This window comes from Callithrix jacchus, chromosome 4 (genome assembly GCF_049354715.1).
Source record: "Callithrix jacchus isolate 240 chromosome 4, calJac240_pri, whole genome shotgun sequence".
Lineage (NCBI taxonomy): Eukaryota > Metazoa > Chordata > Mammalia > Primates > Cebidae > Callithrix > Callithrix jacchus.
This window is the reverse complement of record NC_133505.1, coordinates 64369358-64391208: the sequence shown is the minus strand read 5'-3', so window position 1 is coordinate 64391208 and position 21851 is coordinate 64369358. Positions and strand designations below refer to the sequence as shown.

Here is a 21851-nt window from a genome sequence, read left to right as displayed (position 1 = left end):
CCAACATTCAATTTCCCAAGTGCAGAGGATGTACCTTCAGATACTCCCACTTTTCTTGGTTCCTGCAATTCTGTCTCTGGAAAGGTTTCTGTATAGTTCAAATCCTCATAATTATATCCCCAAATTGGTATTTTTCATTAAAAATGAGAGATCTTTCAATACCTCTCCTACTTCTTGGAATATCAACACTCTGTCACAGAGGATGTTCCTTCTAGGATTTTTGTTCTGGACTTAGAAGTTTCCTTAGAAAACTTAGCCACAACCCCAGAAGGTGAAGTCTAATGCTGTTATTTTTTTACTCTATTTTTTCTTTATTATGTTCCCAATTATAGTTCTTAAACTCTATGATAAATAGGAAAATTTTTCACTTGATTTTTTTTTTCTACTGTTTACCTTACCAACTCCATTGAAGCTGCTAGGTCTTCCTTTGAAAGAATGGCAAGTATTGCTACAAATGTCATAATAAAAATATTGACAGTAAATTCTCAGACTCTATGTCAAGGTCTTTAAGGTATTAGTTTCCAATTTTTGCCTTGCCTTGGTCTTTCCTTACTGTAGTGGATGAGAAAGCAGAAAAAGTTAAACTGATTGATATTCAATTGTCATCCCATTGTGCTTTGGCCAGAAACTTTCTTGAAAAAATCTGATAATTTACAATTTAAAATTTTGATTTGTATTTGATTTTTTTAGGGAGAAATTGGGCCTCCAGGACAGCAAGGAAAAAAAGGAGCACCAGGAATACCTGTATGTTGATGTCATTATTATCAAATTGTTTTCAGTGTTGCTACTACCTACCAGAAGTTCATGTTCAAGAGTTAATAAAAATGTAGGGGATACAGCAATGAAAATATTTCAGGTCCATGAATTCCATTCAGTTGTATGAAAAATATCATGTCTATGTCCATTTTCCTGAAGGAGTAAAGATTTCTCCAGTTTCTCAAAAAGTTGTCCAACCAATTAAACATCAGGTACCCTAACTGTAAATAAATGAGAAAACATACATTCTAGCTATTACTTTAGAAATACTAAATACCATCAAGTCTAAATCTCAGTGATTTTTTTAAATTAAAAAACCAAACTTATTACACTAAGAGGAAAGGATATGTACAGAAGACATAGTATGGGAAGGCCCTAAAACAGAGTAAATTATTTTAGAATTTTCAGGAGTGAAGAGGGCATATGAAACTGATACTCAAAATTATGACAGTGTTATCATGTGTGCAAGACTTCCCCCCCATTATATTGCTAGAAGTGATGTTGACTTTAATCTCTAAATCAAATTGTCTGTTTTAGGTTCGTATTGAGATTGTATTTTCTAATGATATAATGAATTTTAAATCCCCTTTCCTTTGCCAAGTGTTTTAAATATGTATAATAGTATTTGATGTAGACTCTAAATTAAATCAAGCCCTAATTGAAAGAGTATTACCATTATATTATTTTGAATCATATGGTTAAAGATACAGCCATTTTGTAGGTTGAAGAGAGACTATAAGATTATCCAGATAATTTATTAGAAAGAAACTCTTAAAATATTGTTCAAGATGATAGAATTCTAAGTAATAAGTAATGTTAATTAAGAGAACATCTATGAAGACACCTAAGTCTTAGCCATCATATCAAAAGAAAAAATGTAGAAAAAACAAACTTTTCTTTGTTTTTCTTTTTCTAGCTCTCCAATCATTTTTGCTATTTGTAGGTTTTTGTAAGCAATAGAATTATAAGCTCTCTGTTAGCCTTCATGCTATCTTGCATAATTAGATTTTTACTTTTATTATTATTTTTGGATGGGGGAGTAATTTTCTGAATATTATATTTTCAAATACTGTATTATAATTTAGTGAATTAATTACTATGAGAATGTATAACCTCAAAATTTATTTAATATTTTTAAATATTCATCTCTAAATTACTCTTAAAATTTCTTTTTAAAATTGTAGGGCTTAATGGGAACCAATGGCTCACCAGGTCAGCCTGGAATGCCAGGATCTAAGGTAAATATGATAAAATTAACAAGATTGAGAACTTTGTGTAATCACAGTGGCCATTTATGAAAATTTTGACAATTACCTTGATTGTACTTTAAATGTGGTTTTTATTCTATGAAAAAAATCAATTGTAAGAATAAAATTTGTAAAAGCTCAGCAAAAGAAATAGGGTAAAGTAAAGCTCATCTTGTTATGTTAGAAACCGTCCAGAATTCTCTGCTACTCTGCCCACTCTCCCTTTTTGGTATTTTGGGGCCACTGAGTAATACTAGAGCTCTGTAGAGCTCAGTGCCAAAACCACCAATCTAGAGCATTCATAGTTATACATAAGAATATCTCTTACAGTATCAGTTTTCTAGTCTTCTTTTTGGTATTTTTATTTAGTGGAATGTATATAGATAAAGTGCCATGTAGTAAATTATATTAGTCCTGTGAGTAAGAGCATATTATGTTTACTTTCAGATTTTAAATATGTAAGGCAAGCTTGACATATATCTTTAGGATAAGAGGTTATTTTCAAGGTAGACCAAAAACTCTTTGAATGTTACTATTTGACCATTTTCTCGGTGTATGTAACCCTCTGGTAAGATAACCATTTCCTTTTCTTGGTGAATCAGAGGGTCAGATGAGAAACTCGAAAAACTGTTTCCAACTATTTTGCAAATAGATTCTAGGACACCCTCCAAAAAGGAAGTGATGGAATTGCTATTTTGGAAGCATTCAACCTTTGACTAGGCATTGCCTCAGGGGAATAGATCCTGGCGTATAAGATGAGTAGATTACCTAATCTATTTTACCTTTAATTTCTAAAGTATTTAGAAAAGAGAGAGAGAAAAAAAGACGTGGGAGCCCAATAATGAGAAAATGTAGCTGCTCTTCCATCAGTGTCAGGCCCTTGTGGGTCCTTGGAGTATTGTGGGCTCCAGCAGCTATAGGTGCACACAGAGTTGGTATAATACACTGGAGTGACTGAGCTTTCTAAGCAGAAGTTCTCCAGTTTCTCAAGATCATTTTGTAAGAAAATACCCCTTATTAACTGGTGCACAGTGGACTCTCTCGTTGTCTTTTGGATTCTCTATTTTTTTTTTTTTTGATCACATCAAAGGAGATTTCAGTGCTATGGATTCTCTAATTCTTAAGACTGCAGCCTAAGATTTCATCAGCTTTTTTTTTATTGGATATACCACACTGTTGACTCACACTGAGTTGAAGGTCAATTTAATCTGCTGGACTTCCCATGAAAGGTTTTAGAACAATGTATTTGTGCTGTCTGCCGCTTAAACAGATTCTGCTGATTTGGCTGGGTAGGCAAGTGGGCATTTCCAGTATCACAGTTTGTTTATTTTTACATGAATTACTCTAAAGTTGGTTTTTTGCATCTTGTGCTTGTACAATAAAAATAGCTCCAAGATGTTAAAATTATACATATTAAATACAGTCTTTTCAATGAAACATTTTAATTTTTTTCATGCAGTATATTAGATATTGGAAACTTTTTCTGCAAAGGTCCAGAAAGAAAATATTTTAGGCTTTGAGGGCCATACAGTCTGTTGTAACTCTCAATTTTGCCATTGTAGTGCAAAATTGGCCACAGGCAACACCCAATCAAACAGGTATGGGATGTGGCTACGTTCTGGCTAAACTTTAAGAACTTGCATTGGGCTGGACTTAACCTGTGGGTCATAGTTTACTGACCTGTATGTGAGTTGCTTTCTGCTAGTTTTGTCAGCTTATTTTTGTGGGTTGTGCTGTCAATATCACTGACAGAAGTTCTAAGGTGTGTCAAAAAGTATTTACTAGGGCAGAGATGAGGCTGAAACTGAGATAGATATTTAGAAAACCTCGAATTTAGATTAGAATACCTAAAAATCGCTGTAGAAACATTCATAAGCCTACTTTACCATACTATGTTTTAGTTTTAAAAAATGTTATCTCCCCATTACTGGGTATGTACCCAAAGGAATGTAAATCATTTTGTTACAAAGATACATACACACATATGTTTACTGCAGCACTTTTCACAACAGAAAAGGCATGGAACCAACCCAATGCCCATCAGTGATAGACTGGAAAAAGAAAATGTGGTACATACACACCATGGAATACTATGCATCCATAAAAAGGAACAAGATCATGTCCTCTGCAGAGACATGGTTGAAGCTGGAAGCCATTATCCTCAGCAATCTAAGTCAGGAACAGAAAACCAAACACCACATGTTCTCACTTGTAATTGGGAGCTGAACAATGAGAACACGTGGGCACAGGGAGGGGAACAACACACACTGGGGCTTGTTAGTTGGGGCAGGGTAGGGGTGGTAAAGCATCATTAAAAATAACTAATGCATGCTGGGCTTAATACTGAGGTGATGGATTGATCTGCGCAGCAAACCACCATGGCACACGTTTACCTCTGGAACAAACCTGCACATCCTGCACATGTACCCCATAACTTAAAAAAATTATCTAAATAATGTTAGGATATATTAGCTTTACCAAGTCATATAACTTTCAACAAATCTTATATCTGTAAGTTTCAGTTTAATCATTTATAAAATTAGAAATTTTAAGGAATCATTATTCTGTGGTTTAATAACACTGGTGTGTGCTAAATGCTTTAATTAAATCGAATACGATCATCATATATTTCTTACCACGAGCAGCCTGCAAAATTTTTTAAAGGCTGAAAATAGCATTGATTTGCCTCACTGATTAGTAAACTCAAATTGGCTGTGGGTAATTATTTTCCTCCCCTTCCGGGTGACACACCAACCTGTTTAATTATGGGCTTTGCCAGACATTAGGTTGTGACTTATGGTATCAAAGTGTTTGAAAACCAGAACTACATTTGACAGTCTCTCCTTATTAGCCAGCATACTTGTTTTCTCTTTTTATATTCAATTTTTTTTTCTGTGTTACATTCTTTGCTCTTTCAACTTAGTCTTGTTCTCCAAGTTTACATCTGTTAGAAAGAACTGCACTGGAATCCTGAAAAAGTACAAACTAAACATTTTCTGATTCATACTTCTTCAGAATAAGCCATTGTACATTTGAAGCTACATTTCTTTCCTTCAATTTCATATGGAAGATGGGTCATACTGAGAAAGTAAAACAGGATAATGATGAGGATCTCAGCCCGGAGGATGCTGTTAAAGTTCATGGCTCCCACCTGTGCAGTGTGGCGGCTGGACTTCTTAGTGCTGGCCACTAAGGATTTGACTCTCCTCCCTTGTAGTTGAAGCTACCAGCTTTAATACAGGTTTTTAGAGAGGCTTATGAATGTGTGGAACCCCTTCCTTGCCTGAAAGAATTTTTCTTAATAAATAGGTCTAATGCATAGAGTCTATCTTTCAAATAATTGGAAAGTTAAAAATGTAAAAATTATTTTAAATATATTCCCTTAAGTGTCTATATCAGATATATTGTGATAGAATTTTTTTTTTTAACTCAATTGTTTTTGATGTGTTGACAGGGAAGCAAAGGTGAACCTGGAATTCAAGGGATGCCTGGGGCTTCTGGACTCAAGGTAATTTTGATGTATTTGAAAATATTTTCAAAGAAATTATAATGTAAATTCCCCTCACTATTTAAGAAAGTTAACATTTTGTGTCTCTTAAGAGATACAGGAAATTAAGGATTACCTTTATCATGAAATTAAGGTATCTGATATGAAAATGTCATTACAGGGTTTCATTTTTGGTTTTTTTTTTTGATATTTTGTCATTGGATAATAAAGACATAAAATAAACTTTGGCTTAATTTTTCTAAAAATGGTAACATTGCATGCAAATATGAACTTACTTTCTGGTCCAGAGAACAGACTTTTCTTCAACAGCTGAAAACAAGAGTGTAAATCTCAGGAATGATACTGTTCTTTCTTTGCTTGTGGGATTTTTATCTTTAATTTAGAGCTCACAATGGCCTTTGCAAGTTTCCTCCAAACCACATGGGTTGATGTTTATTTTATTGGGATTTTAAATTCACTTCCAGCCTTCAAATATCTAGAGAATGATTCAATAGCTAGAGAGTAAGTACAGCCAGCAAAGAGAATACAGCTCATTTTCTTTAAAGAAACTCATTTCAGTAACCATAAATATGTGTTTATCAATTAGAGTCAGAGAAAAAATATATAACACAATAAAAATGTTTTATAAGATTTTTAATATTTTTTATTATTTCTACTTACTTATTTTTAAAAAAGAAAATAAGCTTTTTTTTAAAGTAACAATGTGAGAAAAAGCAGTTTCAAGGAGAAAAAGTGTTAGTAAATAGGTAAATGAAAAAGAGATACTTGTGTTTATTATTTTTACAACTTTAGTTTGTTGTCGAAATTATAAAGTATAATACAAAATAACATATTTACAAAATTTTAAAATACTAAATGCTGTCAGAAGTTTTCAGCTGGAAAAGATACAGAAAAACAAAGAAATTTTACTGGGATTCTAGTAAACATTTTCTTATTTGCTATTTCTATAGTAATCACTGTCAATAAATTTTTAAACCATTCATTTTAAAATCGAGATATGCAGAGGTAAAAACAGTGGTGTTTTTCATAAGCAGTAGATTTGTGATCTTTATGGAATTTCTGTGTCACATAGGGAGAGCCAGGAGCAATGGGTACCCCAGGAGAACCAGGATACATGGGTTTACCTGGGATTCAAGGAAAACAGGTATGCATTGGTTAGGAGACACAGTTTGCTTTTAATCAGTTACTTGTATACAAGTTTTTCTTTTGTGAAATTGATAAAGTAGGACTTGTTATTAATATATTTTTAATGATAAGGAACCCTATATAGTCGATGTATGTATAATGTGTTCAGCCCCATGCTAATAGCTGTGGCATCTTTTATATATCTGCATGGGTATTGTCTCCTAGATGAAGACCTTAGAAAAGGCATGCAGATTAGAAAATATGAATGTGTAGTTAAATAATATCCTGTAAATTCAGGTTTTTTCAAAATCCAGGTGAGCTAAGAATTTTTTAAGGAAAAGTATTCAATGTCAAGCATTCCTACCAAAATATGAATACTCCTCTTGGCAAAATCACGTCCAAATCTGGAAGGATGAAACCTATGCCCAAAATGTTTGACCATGTAGTTGCTATGTATGAAACAATTATGTTACATGGAAGTTTATTTAAGATTAATTTAAGGAGTTTAACTACAAGTCAAATATACTAATTTAAAATGTTTTAGTGAGGAAAGACTGCAAAACTAGGTCAGTTCTGACCCCCTCCCCTCCGCCTCGCTCTCATTTTGGTCAAATAAGGAAACCTTGACTTGTATGTATATAAATAATAAATAGTTTTATTTATTTGGAGGTTTTGAATAACAATTGATCCCTGTGTGCCTGAGAAGTCTACCAAAAATACATCTATTTCAGGTTAAAAGTAAATCTATTAGTTTTTATTCTGGAAAGGACACAAACTTTTTGTTTTTTGAGACGGAGTTTTGCTCTTGTTACCCAGGCTGGAGTGCAATGGCGCGATCTCGACTCACTGCAACATCCGCCTCCTGGGTTCAGGCAATTCTCCTGCCTCAGCCTCCTGAGTAGCTGGGATTACAGGCACGCGCCACCGTGCCCAGCTAATTTTTTGTATTTTTAGTAGAGACGGGTTTCACCATGTTGACCAAGATGGTCTCGATCTGTTGACCTCGTGATCCACCCGCCTCGGCCTCCCAAAGTGCTGGGAGCCCAGCCAGACACAAACTCTTATGTCTCCATCTTTCTCTATCTTCATATCCCTTGCCATTTGCTTTTCAGCATCTTATTTTCTATCCCTCATGTGCTGCCTACATGGTTCCTAGATTATCATACACAGTATGGTCCTTGGGCCTTTTGTTCTGATGATCAGTAGGCAGCACTAGCTGAGACAGAAATGACCCCACATAGCAGCAATTAAGTGTGACTCTTAGTAAATGTTAGTAAATCTAAAAGAATGTATGTTTGGGTTGAGGAGAATTTTCTTGTTCAAAACTTGCCATTTAAAAGAAAGTCTGTATTTTTTTTTGTTGCTGAAAATGCAATTCTCTGTGTTTAGATAGCACAGTGAAGTATTAATAGAAAGGAATTCAGAAACAGTGTCCAAGTTTAACTTCGGGCAGGTGTTTAACTGGCTATTTCATTATCTGTAGAAAGAAGGGCCTTGTATAAGTTGGTTTCTAATTTCCCTGCTATCTGATAATCTATCAAACTTATTTTTACGGAATATAAAGTTTTCTTCCAGAACCTCACTTTTGAAACATGTTTTCTAAAATGTCACTTAAACATTATGTTTACTTTGTCATTGTTTCCTATAAACTTGTGGCTACTAATAGCTTAATGGTAGATTTTCAGTTTGATTTCATAAAACAATATTTGTCAAAATAAGTCCTCTCTTGTTAGTTTGTCTAACCTAAAACTGTGAACCACATAGAAATTTTCTCCTTTCTGGGAAATTAAAGATTGTGGTAAATTTTCTTTCAAATGTAGGAACATGCAAAAGTGTTCTCTTACAATATCATTTTGACATAATATGGTTCTGCTCTCTTCCCAAATACAGTCAACTTCTGTGTATACAGGCACTTGTGGAATTTGCATGAGATGTTGTTTTTCTTCAGCAGAGAAAAATATATGTTTATTTGAAACTTTACATAATATGCTAGATTATGATACAGGTCAAACTGCCTTTTTGTAGGGGGACAAAGGAAATCAAGGTGAAAAAGGTATTCAGGTATGTTGTTTGCTTTTTTTTAGTAGGCTGAACAATAAAATCAGGGCTTTTAAAAAATTCCTGTTTTACTTTTAAATTCCTTTCTGTTTCAACATTAATACAAAGTTGTTAAATCTTATTTTCTCCTTTTGCTATTGAGCTTCTCAGACGTCAAATCTGACTTTAAAATATTTCACCATTTTACTGTTGTAGAAAACTTGGAAACCAAATGATTCAACAAAATAAAGACATAGATTTTATTATATACTTCTAAAAACTATTTATATACAATATACATATATATACCACATACACACACACACACACACACACACACACACACATACATACACACAGTGTATTTCCAAAAATGATTTGAAATTGCTTTATGGCAAAAATAAATTTGATAAAAAAACCTTTAGCCCTAAATATAAAACATATTCAAATCAATATATGAAAGAAAAATTAAACCAGAAAATTATAATAGGCTAGGGACATCTAGGGTGACTTAGAAAGACATTTAGTTTTGGGTGTTTCAGCAGCAAAGGCAAAGAGGAGAACTTTGTTATTACTTCGGGAAACAAGGATAGTTTCACCTCAATTATGCAATGGTTTTTTTCATTCACTGAAGACTGACCCTTGAGTAGGATGCCACTAGCTGAGTCAGTGAAATAGTTATCTGGAATAAATTATATCTGATGGTCTTTTAATCTTTTAAGGTTTAGAAATATAAAACTTTGCCAACCACGAATTACCAATCAAGTGTTCAGACGGTATTTTAATGATGTTTTAAGGTTGTAAGTCTCAGTGATAGTATCTGAGCTTTGCTATGCAGAATAAGCTGAAAATATAAAGAAAAATACTCTAGAATTTCTGGAATCATAAGAGAAAATTTCAAATTGCAATAATCATAGGCAAATTTTGCTATATCCACAGTTATAACAGTTTCTACTTGTGAATTTATTCTTCATAACATACGTAACATTTTAGAGTGGTACGACAAAATTCAGTTGTTTTTCAGAAAATTTTTGTTGGAGATCTTCAAGTACTATGATAATAGGATTCCTTTAATTTTGAAGTTGTGAGTGAGGTAAATAGGCCCATATATTTTAATTTCCTTCCCGGTATTGCGTTTAGATGATTCATGGACACCTCAGGTTCAGTATGTCCAAAACTGAACTTGTCATCTTTCCTCATAAACCGCATTGTACTCACAGATTTCCTGTCATGATAATCAGTGCTAAATATCTCTTGAACTTGACCCCTTCTACCTCTCCCGACTATTTTTTGTCCAGGGTCCTGGGCTACTGCAATATCTTCCTTACGGTTCTCCTTGAGTCCATTCTACTTCCTTCTTCCACACTTTTACTTGTGTAAAATAGCTAAGCTATATATCCGCTTAGCAATCCTGTAATGGTGCCCAACGCATGTTATGATAAAGCCTGTCCCATCAAGTGCCTTCTGGTCTGACTGAATCTTTGGCGTTCTCTTGTCGCTCTGCTCATTCTTACCCACTCCTGCTCTGCTGCTTTAGCCAAAAGAAACTACCTGCCTTTCGCCTGTGTCTGCTGTCCCTAGTACGCCCTCCTATCCTTTCTCCAGTTGGTTACCTCTTACTCATCCCCCAAGGCTACACTCAAGAGTGAATCACATTCCCTACCCTTTCTGTCAGATGCCCCTTCCTAAGTTCCAACAGTATCCAACCTAGACGTTTAATTATACATTATAGACTTACCAGCAGTATTTTCACCATTCTAGATTTAATTGCTTATCTCTCTTACCACCCAGTAAGCAACTTGAAGGGCACCATGATATCTTTGTCTCCATGTCCCCAAGTCCCAGCAATAGGTGCTGCCCAATAAATATTAGGAAATCACTTATGTAAATTGATGAATACATCACTATGCAAGGGTGATGTAAAATTTTCATCGATATTAGCTAGGTATATGTCTTCCTAAAAACTGCTAATTATTTTGTGCAATAGATATAAGGATGAAGTAGTGCTTCAGAGTTTATTAGCATAATGTCCATGAATGATAGATATCCAAAAATATTTATTGAATAGATAAATATATTAATATCTTTATTAATTTTTCTGTTCTCTTATTTATGCTGATTTAAAGCTCTTCATTTAAATGACCTTTTTACCAACATGTGACTGTATATTTTTATTTTAAAAATAAAATTCTAAAGAGGTCTTTTTGTCCTCACATGTCAATGGTCAACAATGACCATAATTGCCACTGAAATTAATACAATGTCCATATCCATTAAAATCTTAAACTATTTTCCCACTGTTGATATGAACTTAGACGAACATCCTCATTGTCTAGAATTATTTACCTGTTTTCCCTCAATCAGTAGTTTGTGCCTTAGTTCTGTCCATGTATTTTAACTATAAGATTAGGATGACTTTACTTCTTCTTTTTCTCTGAGTGGCTGACTTTCCCATCTCTCACATAATTTATATATATGTATCGCTGCTTTTGTGACATTTCTTCCGGAACTCAGGGTAGTTTGTATTGTATATGTGATTGCATCATAAGTGTGCAAACTAATTAATAATCTTTATTAATTTTAAAGGGTCAAAAGGGAGAAAATGGAAGACAAGGAATTCCAGGGACACAGGTATTTTTGGTTTTCTTCTGATAAAATAATGAAATTACAAGTCACATAACTGGACGATGTTGAGAAAGGATTACTTGCAAATAAAAATGGGTGGGGGAGAAGGGTAGGTATAACATGCATTCTAAGCACATAAGGTTGAACATGTGAATGGTGTGGGGATGATGAATTTCTTTATTTGTTTTGTATTTTCACTTTCCCATACTGATAACATTGGTGGGTCTGAATTTTGGTTTTTAATGCATCTTCAGGTGACTGAAGGCAGAAAATTTCACCCATTTATTAGGGGTAGTTATTGGCCTGAGACCACCAGACACACAATGGCAGCTTGTTCTTACCTTGCTGGTTTGTCTTGATTTTCTTCTTGAAAATCAGGGCCACATGTGGTAGAGATATGTACTTATTTCCCTTTAGTTTGCTTTGAGAGATAATTCACTGCTCTAGAGATACATTATAATGCGATCCTGAGAGACAGTGTTGTAGAATAGCCGCCTAAGAAGATGGCATGTTTCTCTCTTGACTAAACTCTTCTCATTAGGTGCTATTTCAGTGGGATTGCCATGTGACTGTGGGTTCAGTAAGAGCCAAAGTAGACAAACAAAAGCCTGAAGGAGATTGGCACTTAGGTAGCGTGTTTGCTGCTGTGTTGCCTGTAGCTACAGTACTGGATGTGATTCCAACTTGCTCAAGTCTGAAAGGGCGAGCTGGATGTCTGAGTCCTCCCATAGGGTGGACCTCTTTATCAGAGTGTGAGTGGGAGAAAGATTCTGCAGTTACACCAAATCTGGAGAGAGAGGGATAAAACTGGGTAGTGATGACTCCAAGGACAGGGGTCTCTGTGTCCCTCACTTGGAGGAGTCTGAGAGAACATTGGGAAGAGTGGAAGCATAGGGCCCCAAGGTTATCTGCAATATGGGATGGAAGATGATTGCTAGATATTAAGAAGAATTAAGAATTTAGAAGCTAACAATGAAAGTAAGAGTAACCAAGAGAAGAAATAATTGAAATTTTCCAGAGTACAATTATGTTCAATAAAATATCTTTCCTTTTTCATGATCTTCCACTTGACTCAGACCCACTTGATGTCACAACCAACTCCATCCCTGTTCCCCACACTGACAACACAGATCGACTCTCTGAGTTTTCTTAAGTTAATCACAAAATATCTATAAACTGCTGTTTCCATTGGAACTTTGCCCCTTTGTCCAGTCAACCTCCACAGCCCAGACATTTTACCAAAAATTGTTACTCACAATAACTCTCAGAAAAGAAGGACCTTTTTTTTTTTTTTTAAATTATTCGAACTCACGACTTAGCTAGCTCACTGGCTTATGGATCACACTTTCTCCAAGGTTCCATTAACTTTTCTCACTTCTCAAGGAAAAGAGTGTGTCTGCTCTCCTAAGGCCCTAGATTGGTCCACATTTCTCACCACCAAGAGCTGAGCCTATGTGGAGTATCCAGTGCCAGAGCAGCTGTTGCCTTTCAGCAGCTGAATAGTCACCCCAAATTTTTCATGTCAGCACAATCTTAGTTACCTGTCAATCTATTGAGTGCAGTACGTGTGTAATTTTTTGGCCCTCATTTTGTGAATGGAGTCCAAGCGAATATTTCTCCCACAAAATCATCTTAATGGGTTCTCAGATGACAGCTGTTTTAGCTCTAATTCAGTTCCCATACTGAGAACTTAACTATTTCGTCTCTCTTCTTACATTGGTCCTAGTTGTTGGATCATATCTTGTAAGGATCACTCCTGCATTTCTTCAAAAGCAAAATTCAAGTATGGCCATACAAAGTGTTTTCCATACTAAAAGATTTGTATATAAAAACTAAATGTTTGGTGTTTATGCTGATTTTTACCTAATTCTTTCCTTTGTCTAATGTGGATAACCATGTTTGAGAAACCTGAAAGTTAATCAGAAGATATATCCCAACTCAGACTTCATTGTGTGCAGTGTTGTACATTTCATATTAAATTACAGAACACCCATTTTTTTATTTTAAAGTTGAATAATGAAAACCTACCTGTTGTGAAAGTTTTATTTTTTTTCCTAAGCGAATATTGGGAGATTTTTGAGCCCAGGTGTACAATGAATTTCAAAAATGGAAAATGTTAATAACTTCCCTGAGAGTTTTTTTCCTCTGTAATATGCCACTGGAATAAATATGGAAAAGAGAAATGGGAAAGACTTTAATGGAGCCATCTAGATAGCTAGTAATTATAGTTGAGTGAGCTTCACGGATGGGCTCCCCAGTGTTTGTATCACTGTGAAAAAAAATCATATTTTACATGGCATTGCTTCTCTAGTCTCTTAATTACTAGCAGTGAATGGTTTAAGCACAGGACAGCTGGGTGTTTTCTCTCTTATAGTCACTTTTAATGGTATCTTTGCTTTAACTCATTCTTTGTCAATAGTACTCAATTAGAATTTAATTTTAAGAACATAAACTTGGGAAAATAGACTATTCATCTTAATTACTGAAAGCAGGAATAAATATACCGAATATTTAATCTGATTTGAGTTTTTATTTTTATTAAAATGGTAATATATTTTAAATTCAGTAGAATTCCATTCTTGCCCCCATGATTCAACCTGCAGCATTTGAAAATATTCATATCTAAGAAGGAAACAGTTAAACAAATTAAGATTTTTATATTATTCAGTTAACATATTTCCTAGTCATTAGCCTCCTCTAAAAGACAAAAAGGGTCTCTCTTATGTGTAGTTATGTCACTAATGCTATCAGTATTTTCCAAATTGGAAATTTAAATTTGATTAAATATGTGGTAAAAGGTGGATGCCACATTATAGTACTGTAGCTTGTATATTATAGTATTTTTTCCTATTAATTTTCAAAGGGAATTCAAGGCCATCATGGTGCAAAAGGAGAGGTATGTTTCCTTATATATTATGCTATCTTTCTTCAGTCCTTTTTGCTTGGTTTTCTATATTATATAAATTTAGCTTTGAGTAAGAACCAGAAAGTAGAAAACGTTTTTCATCTTCTTTAGTAGAAATTCCCATTAAGTGGTTTTCAGAATATGTACATTTATACTGAATTTGATATGAAATGCAAATTGTCAATATTGATTTTTCTTCCAGATTTGGAGCTGAATTTTTTTCTCCATATTTTTGAATAAAGAACACTCTGCATTTCTGTATCTTTCGGACCCACTAGAATGCAAGCTCCTTGTGAATAGGACTGTGTTATGTCCATTGCTATATCTCTGGCAGTGTGCATATGACCTATACAATATACTCAGTCAGTAGTGGATGTTTGTAGGTCTGGCTGATTGGATGGATGGATAAAATGACAGTTTAATATAATGTGAAATTTCCCTTCTGGTCAATGGCAATGTTTCCAGCTATTCATTATGTAGCTTATGTATTTACATATATATACATTAATATTCACATCCTTATGGAGTTTCCTGATGCAATTATACCTTCTGAAATGTTTAAATAGAACTTGTAAAGATTTCTTTTGTTTTTAGAGAGGTGAAAAGGGAGAACCTGGTATCCGAGGTGACACTGGACCAAAAGGAGAATCTGGGGTGGATGGCTTGATGGGGCCTGGAGGTCCTAAGGGGCAACCTGGGGACCCAGGTCCTCAGGGGCCCCCAGGTTTGGATGGGAAGCCCGTATGTATTCTGCTTCTTTCATAGTGATTAGATTTTCATTGATTTTGCTCATGTTTTTTATGTGAATGTTATAACCCCTAATACTTTGATGCAGGGAAGAGAGTTTTCAGAACAATTTATCCGACAAGTTTGCATGGATGTAATAACAAGTGAGTATCAAATATAGCATTTTAATAACTTTTCTCAAATTACAAAAGTAATACAAATTATTAGGACGAATTGTAAAGGATGTAAGTGAGGGGAAGAAGAAAACAGATAACATTGTAAGCCTCATCTACTTTTCTTCAGTGAGCATTTTTGTAAAATTTATACTCTTTTATAATCTTTTAAATAAAGAAATTTATTTTATCATTTGAATTTTCTTTTGCAGCATGTTTTTTGATAATTTAGTTCATAAATATGGATATCTTTAATTCTACTAATTTCACTTTTTCCCCTATTTAAGCAATTGCTCTAATAAAATTACCACACAGAGCAATGAATATTTCCGTAGTTAAATTCCTGAAAGGGAAATTATTGGCCAAGAAATTTGCACATATTCAATGCTAATAGTTTTTTTCTCTGTAAACTGAAAAAAATAATTAGAAACATAACACCAACTCACCATTTAAACATAAGGGGTGGGGTTTCTTTGTTTTTAAGACCAGCTACCAGTCTTACTTGAGAGTGGAAGAATTCGCAATTGTGGTCATTGCCAGTCCCAACATGGCTCCCCAGGTATTCCGGGGCCACCTGGTCCCATAGGCCCAGAAGGTCCCCGAGGATTTCCTGGTTTGCCAGGAAGAGATGGTGTTCCTGGATTAATGGGTGTCCCTGGACGTCCAGGGGTCAGAGGATTAAAAGGTATGCAGTTAGTTTGAACAAGAAAATGAATTTTAAAAAGGCATTTGTTTGTATTTGCACCCTATATCCATTTAATAGGCAAGAGTAAACTTTATTTTCATAATTTAAAAAAACCTGTAATGCTCAAGTCTTTAAATAACTTGCCAACTGAATTAAAGAGGAATTATTTTGTTTTCTGAATGCCGTATTCTTAAGTAGACGGACGGAGAAGTCAAAGTTATCAACACGTGGTTACAGATTAGAAAAGGTTGCCAATGCACTGAGAAGTTTCGCTTGAATCTAGAAAAGTATTTAAATAGAAAATCACAGACTCTGTTTCCTTTATTTTGACTTTGGTAACTTTCTGCATTGTTACTTTATTCATTATTTTTATTATAGGGAAAAATAAGTTTTGCGACAAAACTTCCTAATAGCCCAGAACTTCTCCTTGCTTTTGAATGTTTATGTAAAATGTTGATTCATAATTCTTTCCTTTTTGTTTAATAGCATATAAACAATTAGATGTTTCATGAAAGTAATTTTTTTAAAAAGCTATGATTAACACAAAGGGATAATAATTCCAAACCATTTTCTTTTCTAAATATTTGATTTTTGTTAAGTTTTGCATCTAAACCAATGATTATTTTAGAAATTATTGCTTCAAAAATTGGTTTTTGTTATTAAGAAAAAATAGATGGCAAGGTGGTTTTTAAAAGACATTTTCCTTTCATGTGTATATGAACAGTTTTGAAAGAAACAATCTAGAAGGCAATGATTTTAGCAAACTTACTTAGATGTTTGACACCCTGCAGGCATACCAGGAAGAAATGGGGAAAAAGGGAGCCAAGGGTTTGGGTATCCTGGAGAACAAGGTCCTCCTGGTCCCCCAGGTGAGAATTGCTACCTCCTCATAAGTGTTGCTGCTCATTTTGCTTTAAGAAAAGTTATAGATCTATGGAAATAATTTGAAACTGAGACATCCATTTTCTTTTTTTAGTGATCCCATTTGACACACTGAAGTCTAACTTCTAGAATGTTTTTCCATATATTCTCAATTTATGAATCATTCAATATTACCTCTTGCTTATCATTTAGTTTAATATTTATTCCTTAGAAAAGTTCTAGAATTGTTTTAGTCACTCCTGCTTATCTAGTGTATAACACTGTTTAGTCTTTATGACTCTCAGGGAAAGAGGGAAATGCTGAAGTGGGTAAGTAATCTCTGCTAGCTGTGCTATTTAACTCTTCCAGTCTCAGTTTCCTCATTGGTAAAACAGTGATGATAATGTTATCTCCATCAGGACATTATTGGGAGATTAAATAGTTTCTTTATGTAGTGGTTTCAGAACATTTCAGGACAATCACAGTAATTTGTTATTGTTTTAAATATGGCACAAAAATGACCCAGAGCTCTGGCTTACCTATGTATTATAAATTATCACCTGCTAATTTATAATAATATTGGCAAAAGATAGGTTGAAAGGAAGAAACAAGATTGGATGATACACAAAATGGAATATTATAATGTTAACTAAATGTTTTAATCAGTAGCATGGTTGCTATATTAATATGCTTAGCCAAGTTTTCAAAAATTACTGATTACTTTTAGATGGTTCTTTTCAAAGAGAAAACATATAGAATTATGAAGGAAATGTCTCTATAATTAGTGAAAATATATAAAATATTCAAGAGGCTTTAAAAAATTTTTTTCAGTTTAAGTTTCTTGCAGAATCAGCTATTTCACTATTAGAAAAACTAAAGCTCTCTGTTCCCATTTTGCCAATGTCCCATTTTAGGTCCAGAGGGCCCTCCTGGAATAAGCAAAGAAGGTCCTCCAGGAGACCCAGGTGTCCCTGGCAAAGATGGAGATCATGGAAAACCTGGAATCCAAGGGCAACCAGGCCCCCCAGGCATCTGCGACCCATCGCTATGTTTTAGTGTAATTGCTGGAAGAAATCCATTTAGAAAAGGACCGAACTATTAGTGTCTGATGCCTCATTCAGCAGCCTAGGCATGGTGCTTTTCTTCTGTGGTCTTTTGCATCTCAGGAAGATAACCAACAGTCATCCCTTGAAAATAAACTAACGTACCTCGGTGATTTTATTTTTTTTTCTTATGAAAAAAATATAAAACATCACATATACTGATTTTAAAGGCTCCTCAGTCATTTGGAGCCCTTGGATTAGCAGCAGTAATTAAATCTCAAGGGTTTCTTGTAAAGTCCATTTATTTTAATCAAAGTCGAATATAAAAATTCACCATTGCCTGTTAGCCAATTTTAGTCACTGTGAAATATTTCACATTCAGCCTCCATGTAGTAGATATTTGAGTTTATTTCATGTCTATGCGACTTTCATGTTTCATATCTCATAGCTTATGCTACTGCATAAGCCAAAACATGTATCTGGTCATTGAAAGTAAGATCAGGGCTGATACTCATTTGGGATAGACAGTGTTGGTGAAATACTCATTTACTACAGTGTCTATGCCTATTGATAAGTGACAGTGGATTGCCTATTGTTCAGTGTTTTGAATAGCACCTCTGAATAAGATTAGTGTGTTTCTTAGTTCATTCTCAAACTCTAAAATTAGATTAATGGTGATGCTAAGAAAGAGTATTAATTACATTGGGAATGATCAAAATTATTTAACATTAAAAACATTTTAGATAAAAAGTTTCATTGTATATTCAAAGAAAATGCAAGCTCAGAAATACTGAAAGGTTGTATTTTATCCTTGTTGATTAATCGGAATGTTTTTTGTATGCCTTCATTTTCCATTTCATATATATGTGTATGTCCATATATGTTAATTTTCATGGTAGCAAACCTAATAAAAATAAACGCTCTAGTTGAAAGAAAAGGAAAACTCCTCAAATCCTAGAATATCTTGGTATTTTTAGCTGACTTAAAAATATTATGAACAGTCTTGGTGTATTGTTCTTAATGCTTTTGTAATAAATAGAATTTAAAGTATTTCATCCTTGTCATGTTTAAAATTTCGTTACATGCTTGTTATACAGAGTATAATAAAGTTTTGTACAGGCCTGATGATAATGTGTTTTCTTATACCTAATTTTAACTGATTGTTAAGTATGGTATGTATATCCCATGGTCATTTATTCAATGGATATAATTTATTAAATTATTCACCCTTTTCTTAAAAAAAACATGTGTTCCCCTGAAATAAGAAATTACAAATTGAGTGAGTGTGCTGAGCACCTGGACAGTTACAGCACTTGCTTCCTGGCTCAGTCATGGCTGTTGCCCAGTGTTTAACTTTATTGTCATGCAGATAACATGATGAGGACTTTGGAGGAGACTAAAATCCAAGATGTTTAGTGGCTGAATGAGCGTAAGGCTGTTTTCATGTTTTACCTCCAGTAAAGCCCCAGGTATCTGCTTAAGCCTATAAACGTGTTAACCCTGCTTTAATTATGACAGTTGCTTCTAAGAGCTGGTTAAGAAGCAGAATAAAGTCATTGGTATCATTGCTTTATTCATCCAGCAGTACTCTCCACATGGCTAGGTTCTGTGCCTGGGATACAATGGCAATATAGTTAGAATTTGGCTTGAGGAAACACGTGTATAATGAGACGCAGGTAGGTAAACAGGTGATTCCAATACATAGGAGAAAATGCAATTGAAATGTAAAAGATGATGTCATGGACGGAAACGTTTCCCCCTAATTCACATGTGGAAACCCTGGCCCCCAGTGTGACTATATTTGAATATAGGACTTTGGGGAGGTAACTAAGATAAATAAGGTCATAAAGGTGGAGACTTAATCCCGTAGAATTGGTGGTTTTTTAAGAAGAGGAAGAGCTTGCTCTCTCTAATACCCCTCCCTCCCTTCATCTACTTCATCTGCCTCATGGCCTTCCAGCTCTCACACCCAGGGAAGACTATGTGAGTACCTTGTGAAAAGGTGACTTTCTGCAACCTGCAAGAGGGACCTCACCAGAACCTGACTATACCAGCACCCTGATTTTGAACTTCCAGCCTTCAGAACGGTATGAACAAAAATTACTGTTGCTTAAGCCAGTAAGTCAATGATATTTTGTTATGGCATTCCAAGCAGTGTAATGCAGATTATAGCAGGCTAGGAGGTATTGGCATAACTGAGTTGGGTAAAGATAATGCAAATGAGCAAAGTGTGGAGGGCTAGAAAAAGCATGAAGTATTTCTGCTTTAAAATTTGGCATCTCAAGATGAACTGTTTCCATAATTTAGCATGGTATATGTTGTATCATATTTTGCCTTGGAAAAATTTAAGGTGAACTCACAACACACTGATTTCCAAAAGTGAATAGGTGAATAATCTTGTTCTGCAGGTACATTTTTGCAGTGTAGTTGTTCCTCAGAGCCATGTTACATGCAAGGCCGTTTAGTGTGGTTTTTGTCTTGAGATTTCTTGCATTCAAATTCTTAATTTTTGTTTCTAGTCGTGAGGCTTCAGAAAATTTATTTACATCTTTGTGCTTAAATTTTCTCATATGATAAGTTGGGGATATTAATAATAGTTATAGTATTAAAAAGATTAAATGAGACAAAACAAAAGAAATTCATCAGCAAAATAAAGTCATATGATTTACCAGAACTATATAGAACATACGGGGTTAACAACGCTTTCTTTTTGGCTTTTTTTTCTTTTTTTCTTTGAGATGGAGTTTCACTCTTGTTGAGTCCAGGCTGGAGTGCAGTGGTGTGATATTGGCTCACTACAACCTCTGTCTCCCGGGTTCAAGCGATTTTCCTGCCTCAGTCTCCTGAGTAGCTGGAATTACGGGCGCCAGCCACCATGTCTGGCTAATTTTGTATTTTTAGTAGAGAGAGGGTTTCTCCATGTTGATCAGGCTGGTCTCTAACTCCCGACCTCGTGATCTGCCTGCCTCAGCCTCCCAAAGTGCTGGGATTACAGGCATAGGCTACCGAGCCCATCCTATTCAAATCATTTTACATGTGTGTAACTGATACTGAATAAAGCTGATCAGATTCATTGGCATTAATCCTGAATGTCAATTCAGAATGAAACTCTCAGTCTTAAGGGTAAAAACCATCTCGGTAAAGGCTACCTTTGCATGATTTTAATAATTTTCCTTTAAAATGTAAAGTAGAGACAATTTAGGAAAAAAAAACCTTTGGGATTTATAGTCTTGTGGTACTATACTTTGTCCCTGGTACTTAGAACTTTGCTAGGTGCTTGATTTAATTTTTATCATAAAGAGATTTTTCAATTAGAATTGAGCTGAGAAAACTCAACGGAGAACTCGTCCTTTGATCTCCAGTAGAGGGCAGCAACACACACACACACACACACACACACACACACACACACACACACAATATGGTAATCTTTTCTTCATTATATTAATATCTTATAAGTTATCACTATATATCTTTAGACTGAACATTTTCTCATTTTTTAAAGTATAGTTAGATTTATTTTCTTCCAGCTTAATTATTCCAAAGAAAAAAGACTGTTTTCATAAGTTGAATCCCTAAATCACAATTAATGCAGCCATTTATATTTTGATGTCTTGCCTATCTGCTTTACCTTTGTACAGTTTCATTTGTCAAAGCCCTCAGCTAGGAGGTTTGGTTCATTCTTCTGATCGATAACGTTATCATCTAAGGCAATGTTCAGCGCTCACTCCTGGTAGTCCTAAATCATAGATCTGGCCTATTCAATGTGCCTTACCTTGGGGAGGCAGAAACTTTCCTTATCATTGCCTAGAGATTGCAATTAATAGTCAAAGGACATGTCACCATAATCCAGCCACAATAGGTTATATAAAATAACACAAAAAGTTAGCAGCTCTGTTTCCTAAAGCACTGAGAGCCTCATCTTTGAGGACTGAGAAACAGAATGGGGAGCACAGAGGGACACCTCAAATTCAGTCATTTCTGTAGTTTTAAGGTGAAAGACCTGAACTCAACTCATAGTTTAATTAAATTTAGCTGCAAAGATTTATATTTGGAATATCTCAACCAAATTTTATTTTGCCCCAATAACACATTTGAAATAAGGAGCATTAATGATAACCCATTGTGTTATTCCTGGGTTATGCCTTCTCAAATAGGTT

General features: G+C 34.6%; 1 protein-coding gene across 3 annotated transcripts in view; it reads left to right on the top strand.

The window, feature by feature from the left end:
- COL21A1 (collagen type XXI alpha 1 chain) overlaps positions 1-18816 on the top strand; it is a 211375-nt gene extending 192559 nt beyond the window's left edge. For all 3 annotated transcript variants that reach the window (XM_054254131.2, XM_054254130.2, XM_035295945.3), the window contains 12 exons: positions 691-744; positions 1941-1994; positions 5458-5511; positions 6584-6655; positions 8662-8697; positions 11260-11304; positions 14162-14194; positions 14798-14944; positions 15039-15093; positions 15587-15787; positions 16579-16656; positions 17563-18816. In XM_054254131.2, the coding sequence (XP_054110106.1) occupies positions 691-744; positions 1941-1994; positions 5458-5511; positions 6584-6655; positions 8662-8697; positions 11260-11304; positions 14162-14194; positions 14798-14944; positions 15039-15093; positions 15587-15787; positions 16579-16656; positions 17563-17750 (1017 nt within the window). In that variant the 3' untranslated portion in view covers positions 17751-18816. The remainder of the gene's footprint in view (positions 1-690; positions 745-1940; positions 1995-5457; positions 5512-6583; positions 6656-8661; positions 8698-11259; positions 11305-14161; positions 14195-14797; positions 14945-15038; positions 15094-15586; positions 15788-16578; positions 16657-17562) is intronic.
- The last annotated feature ends 3035 nt before the right edge of the window (positions 18817-21851 follow it).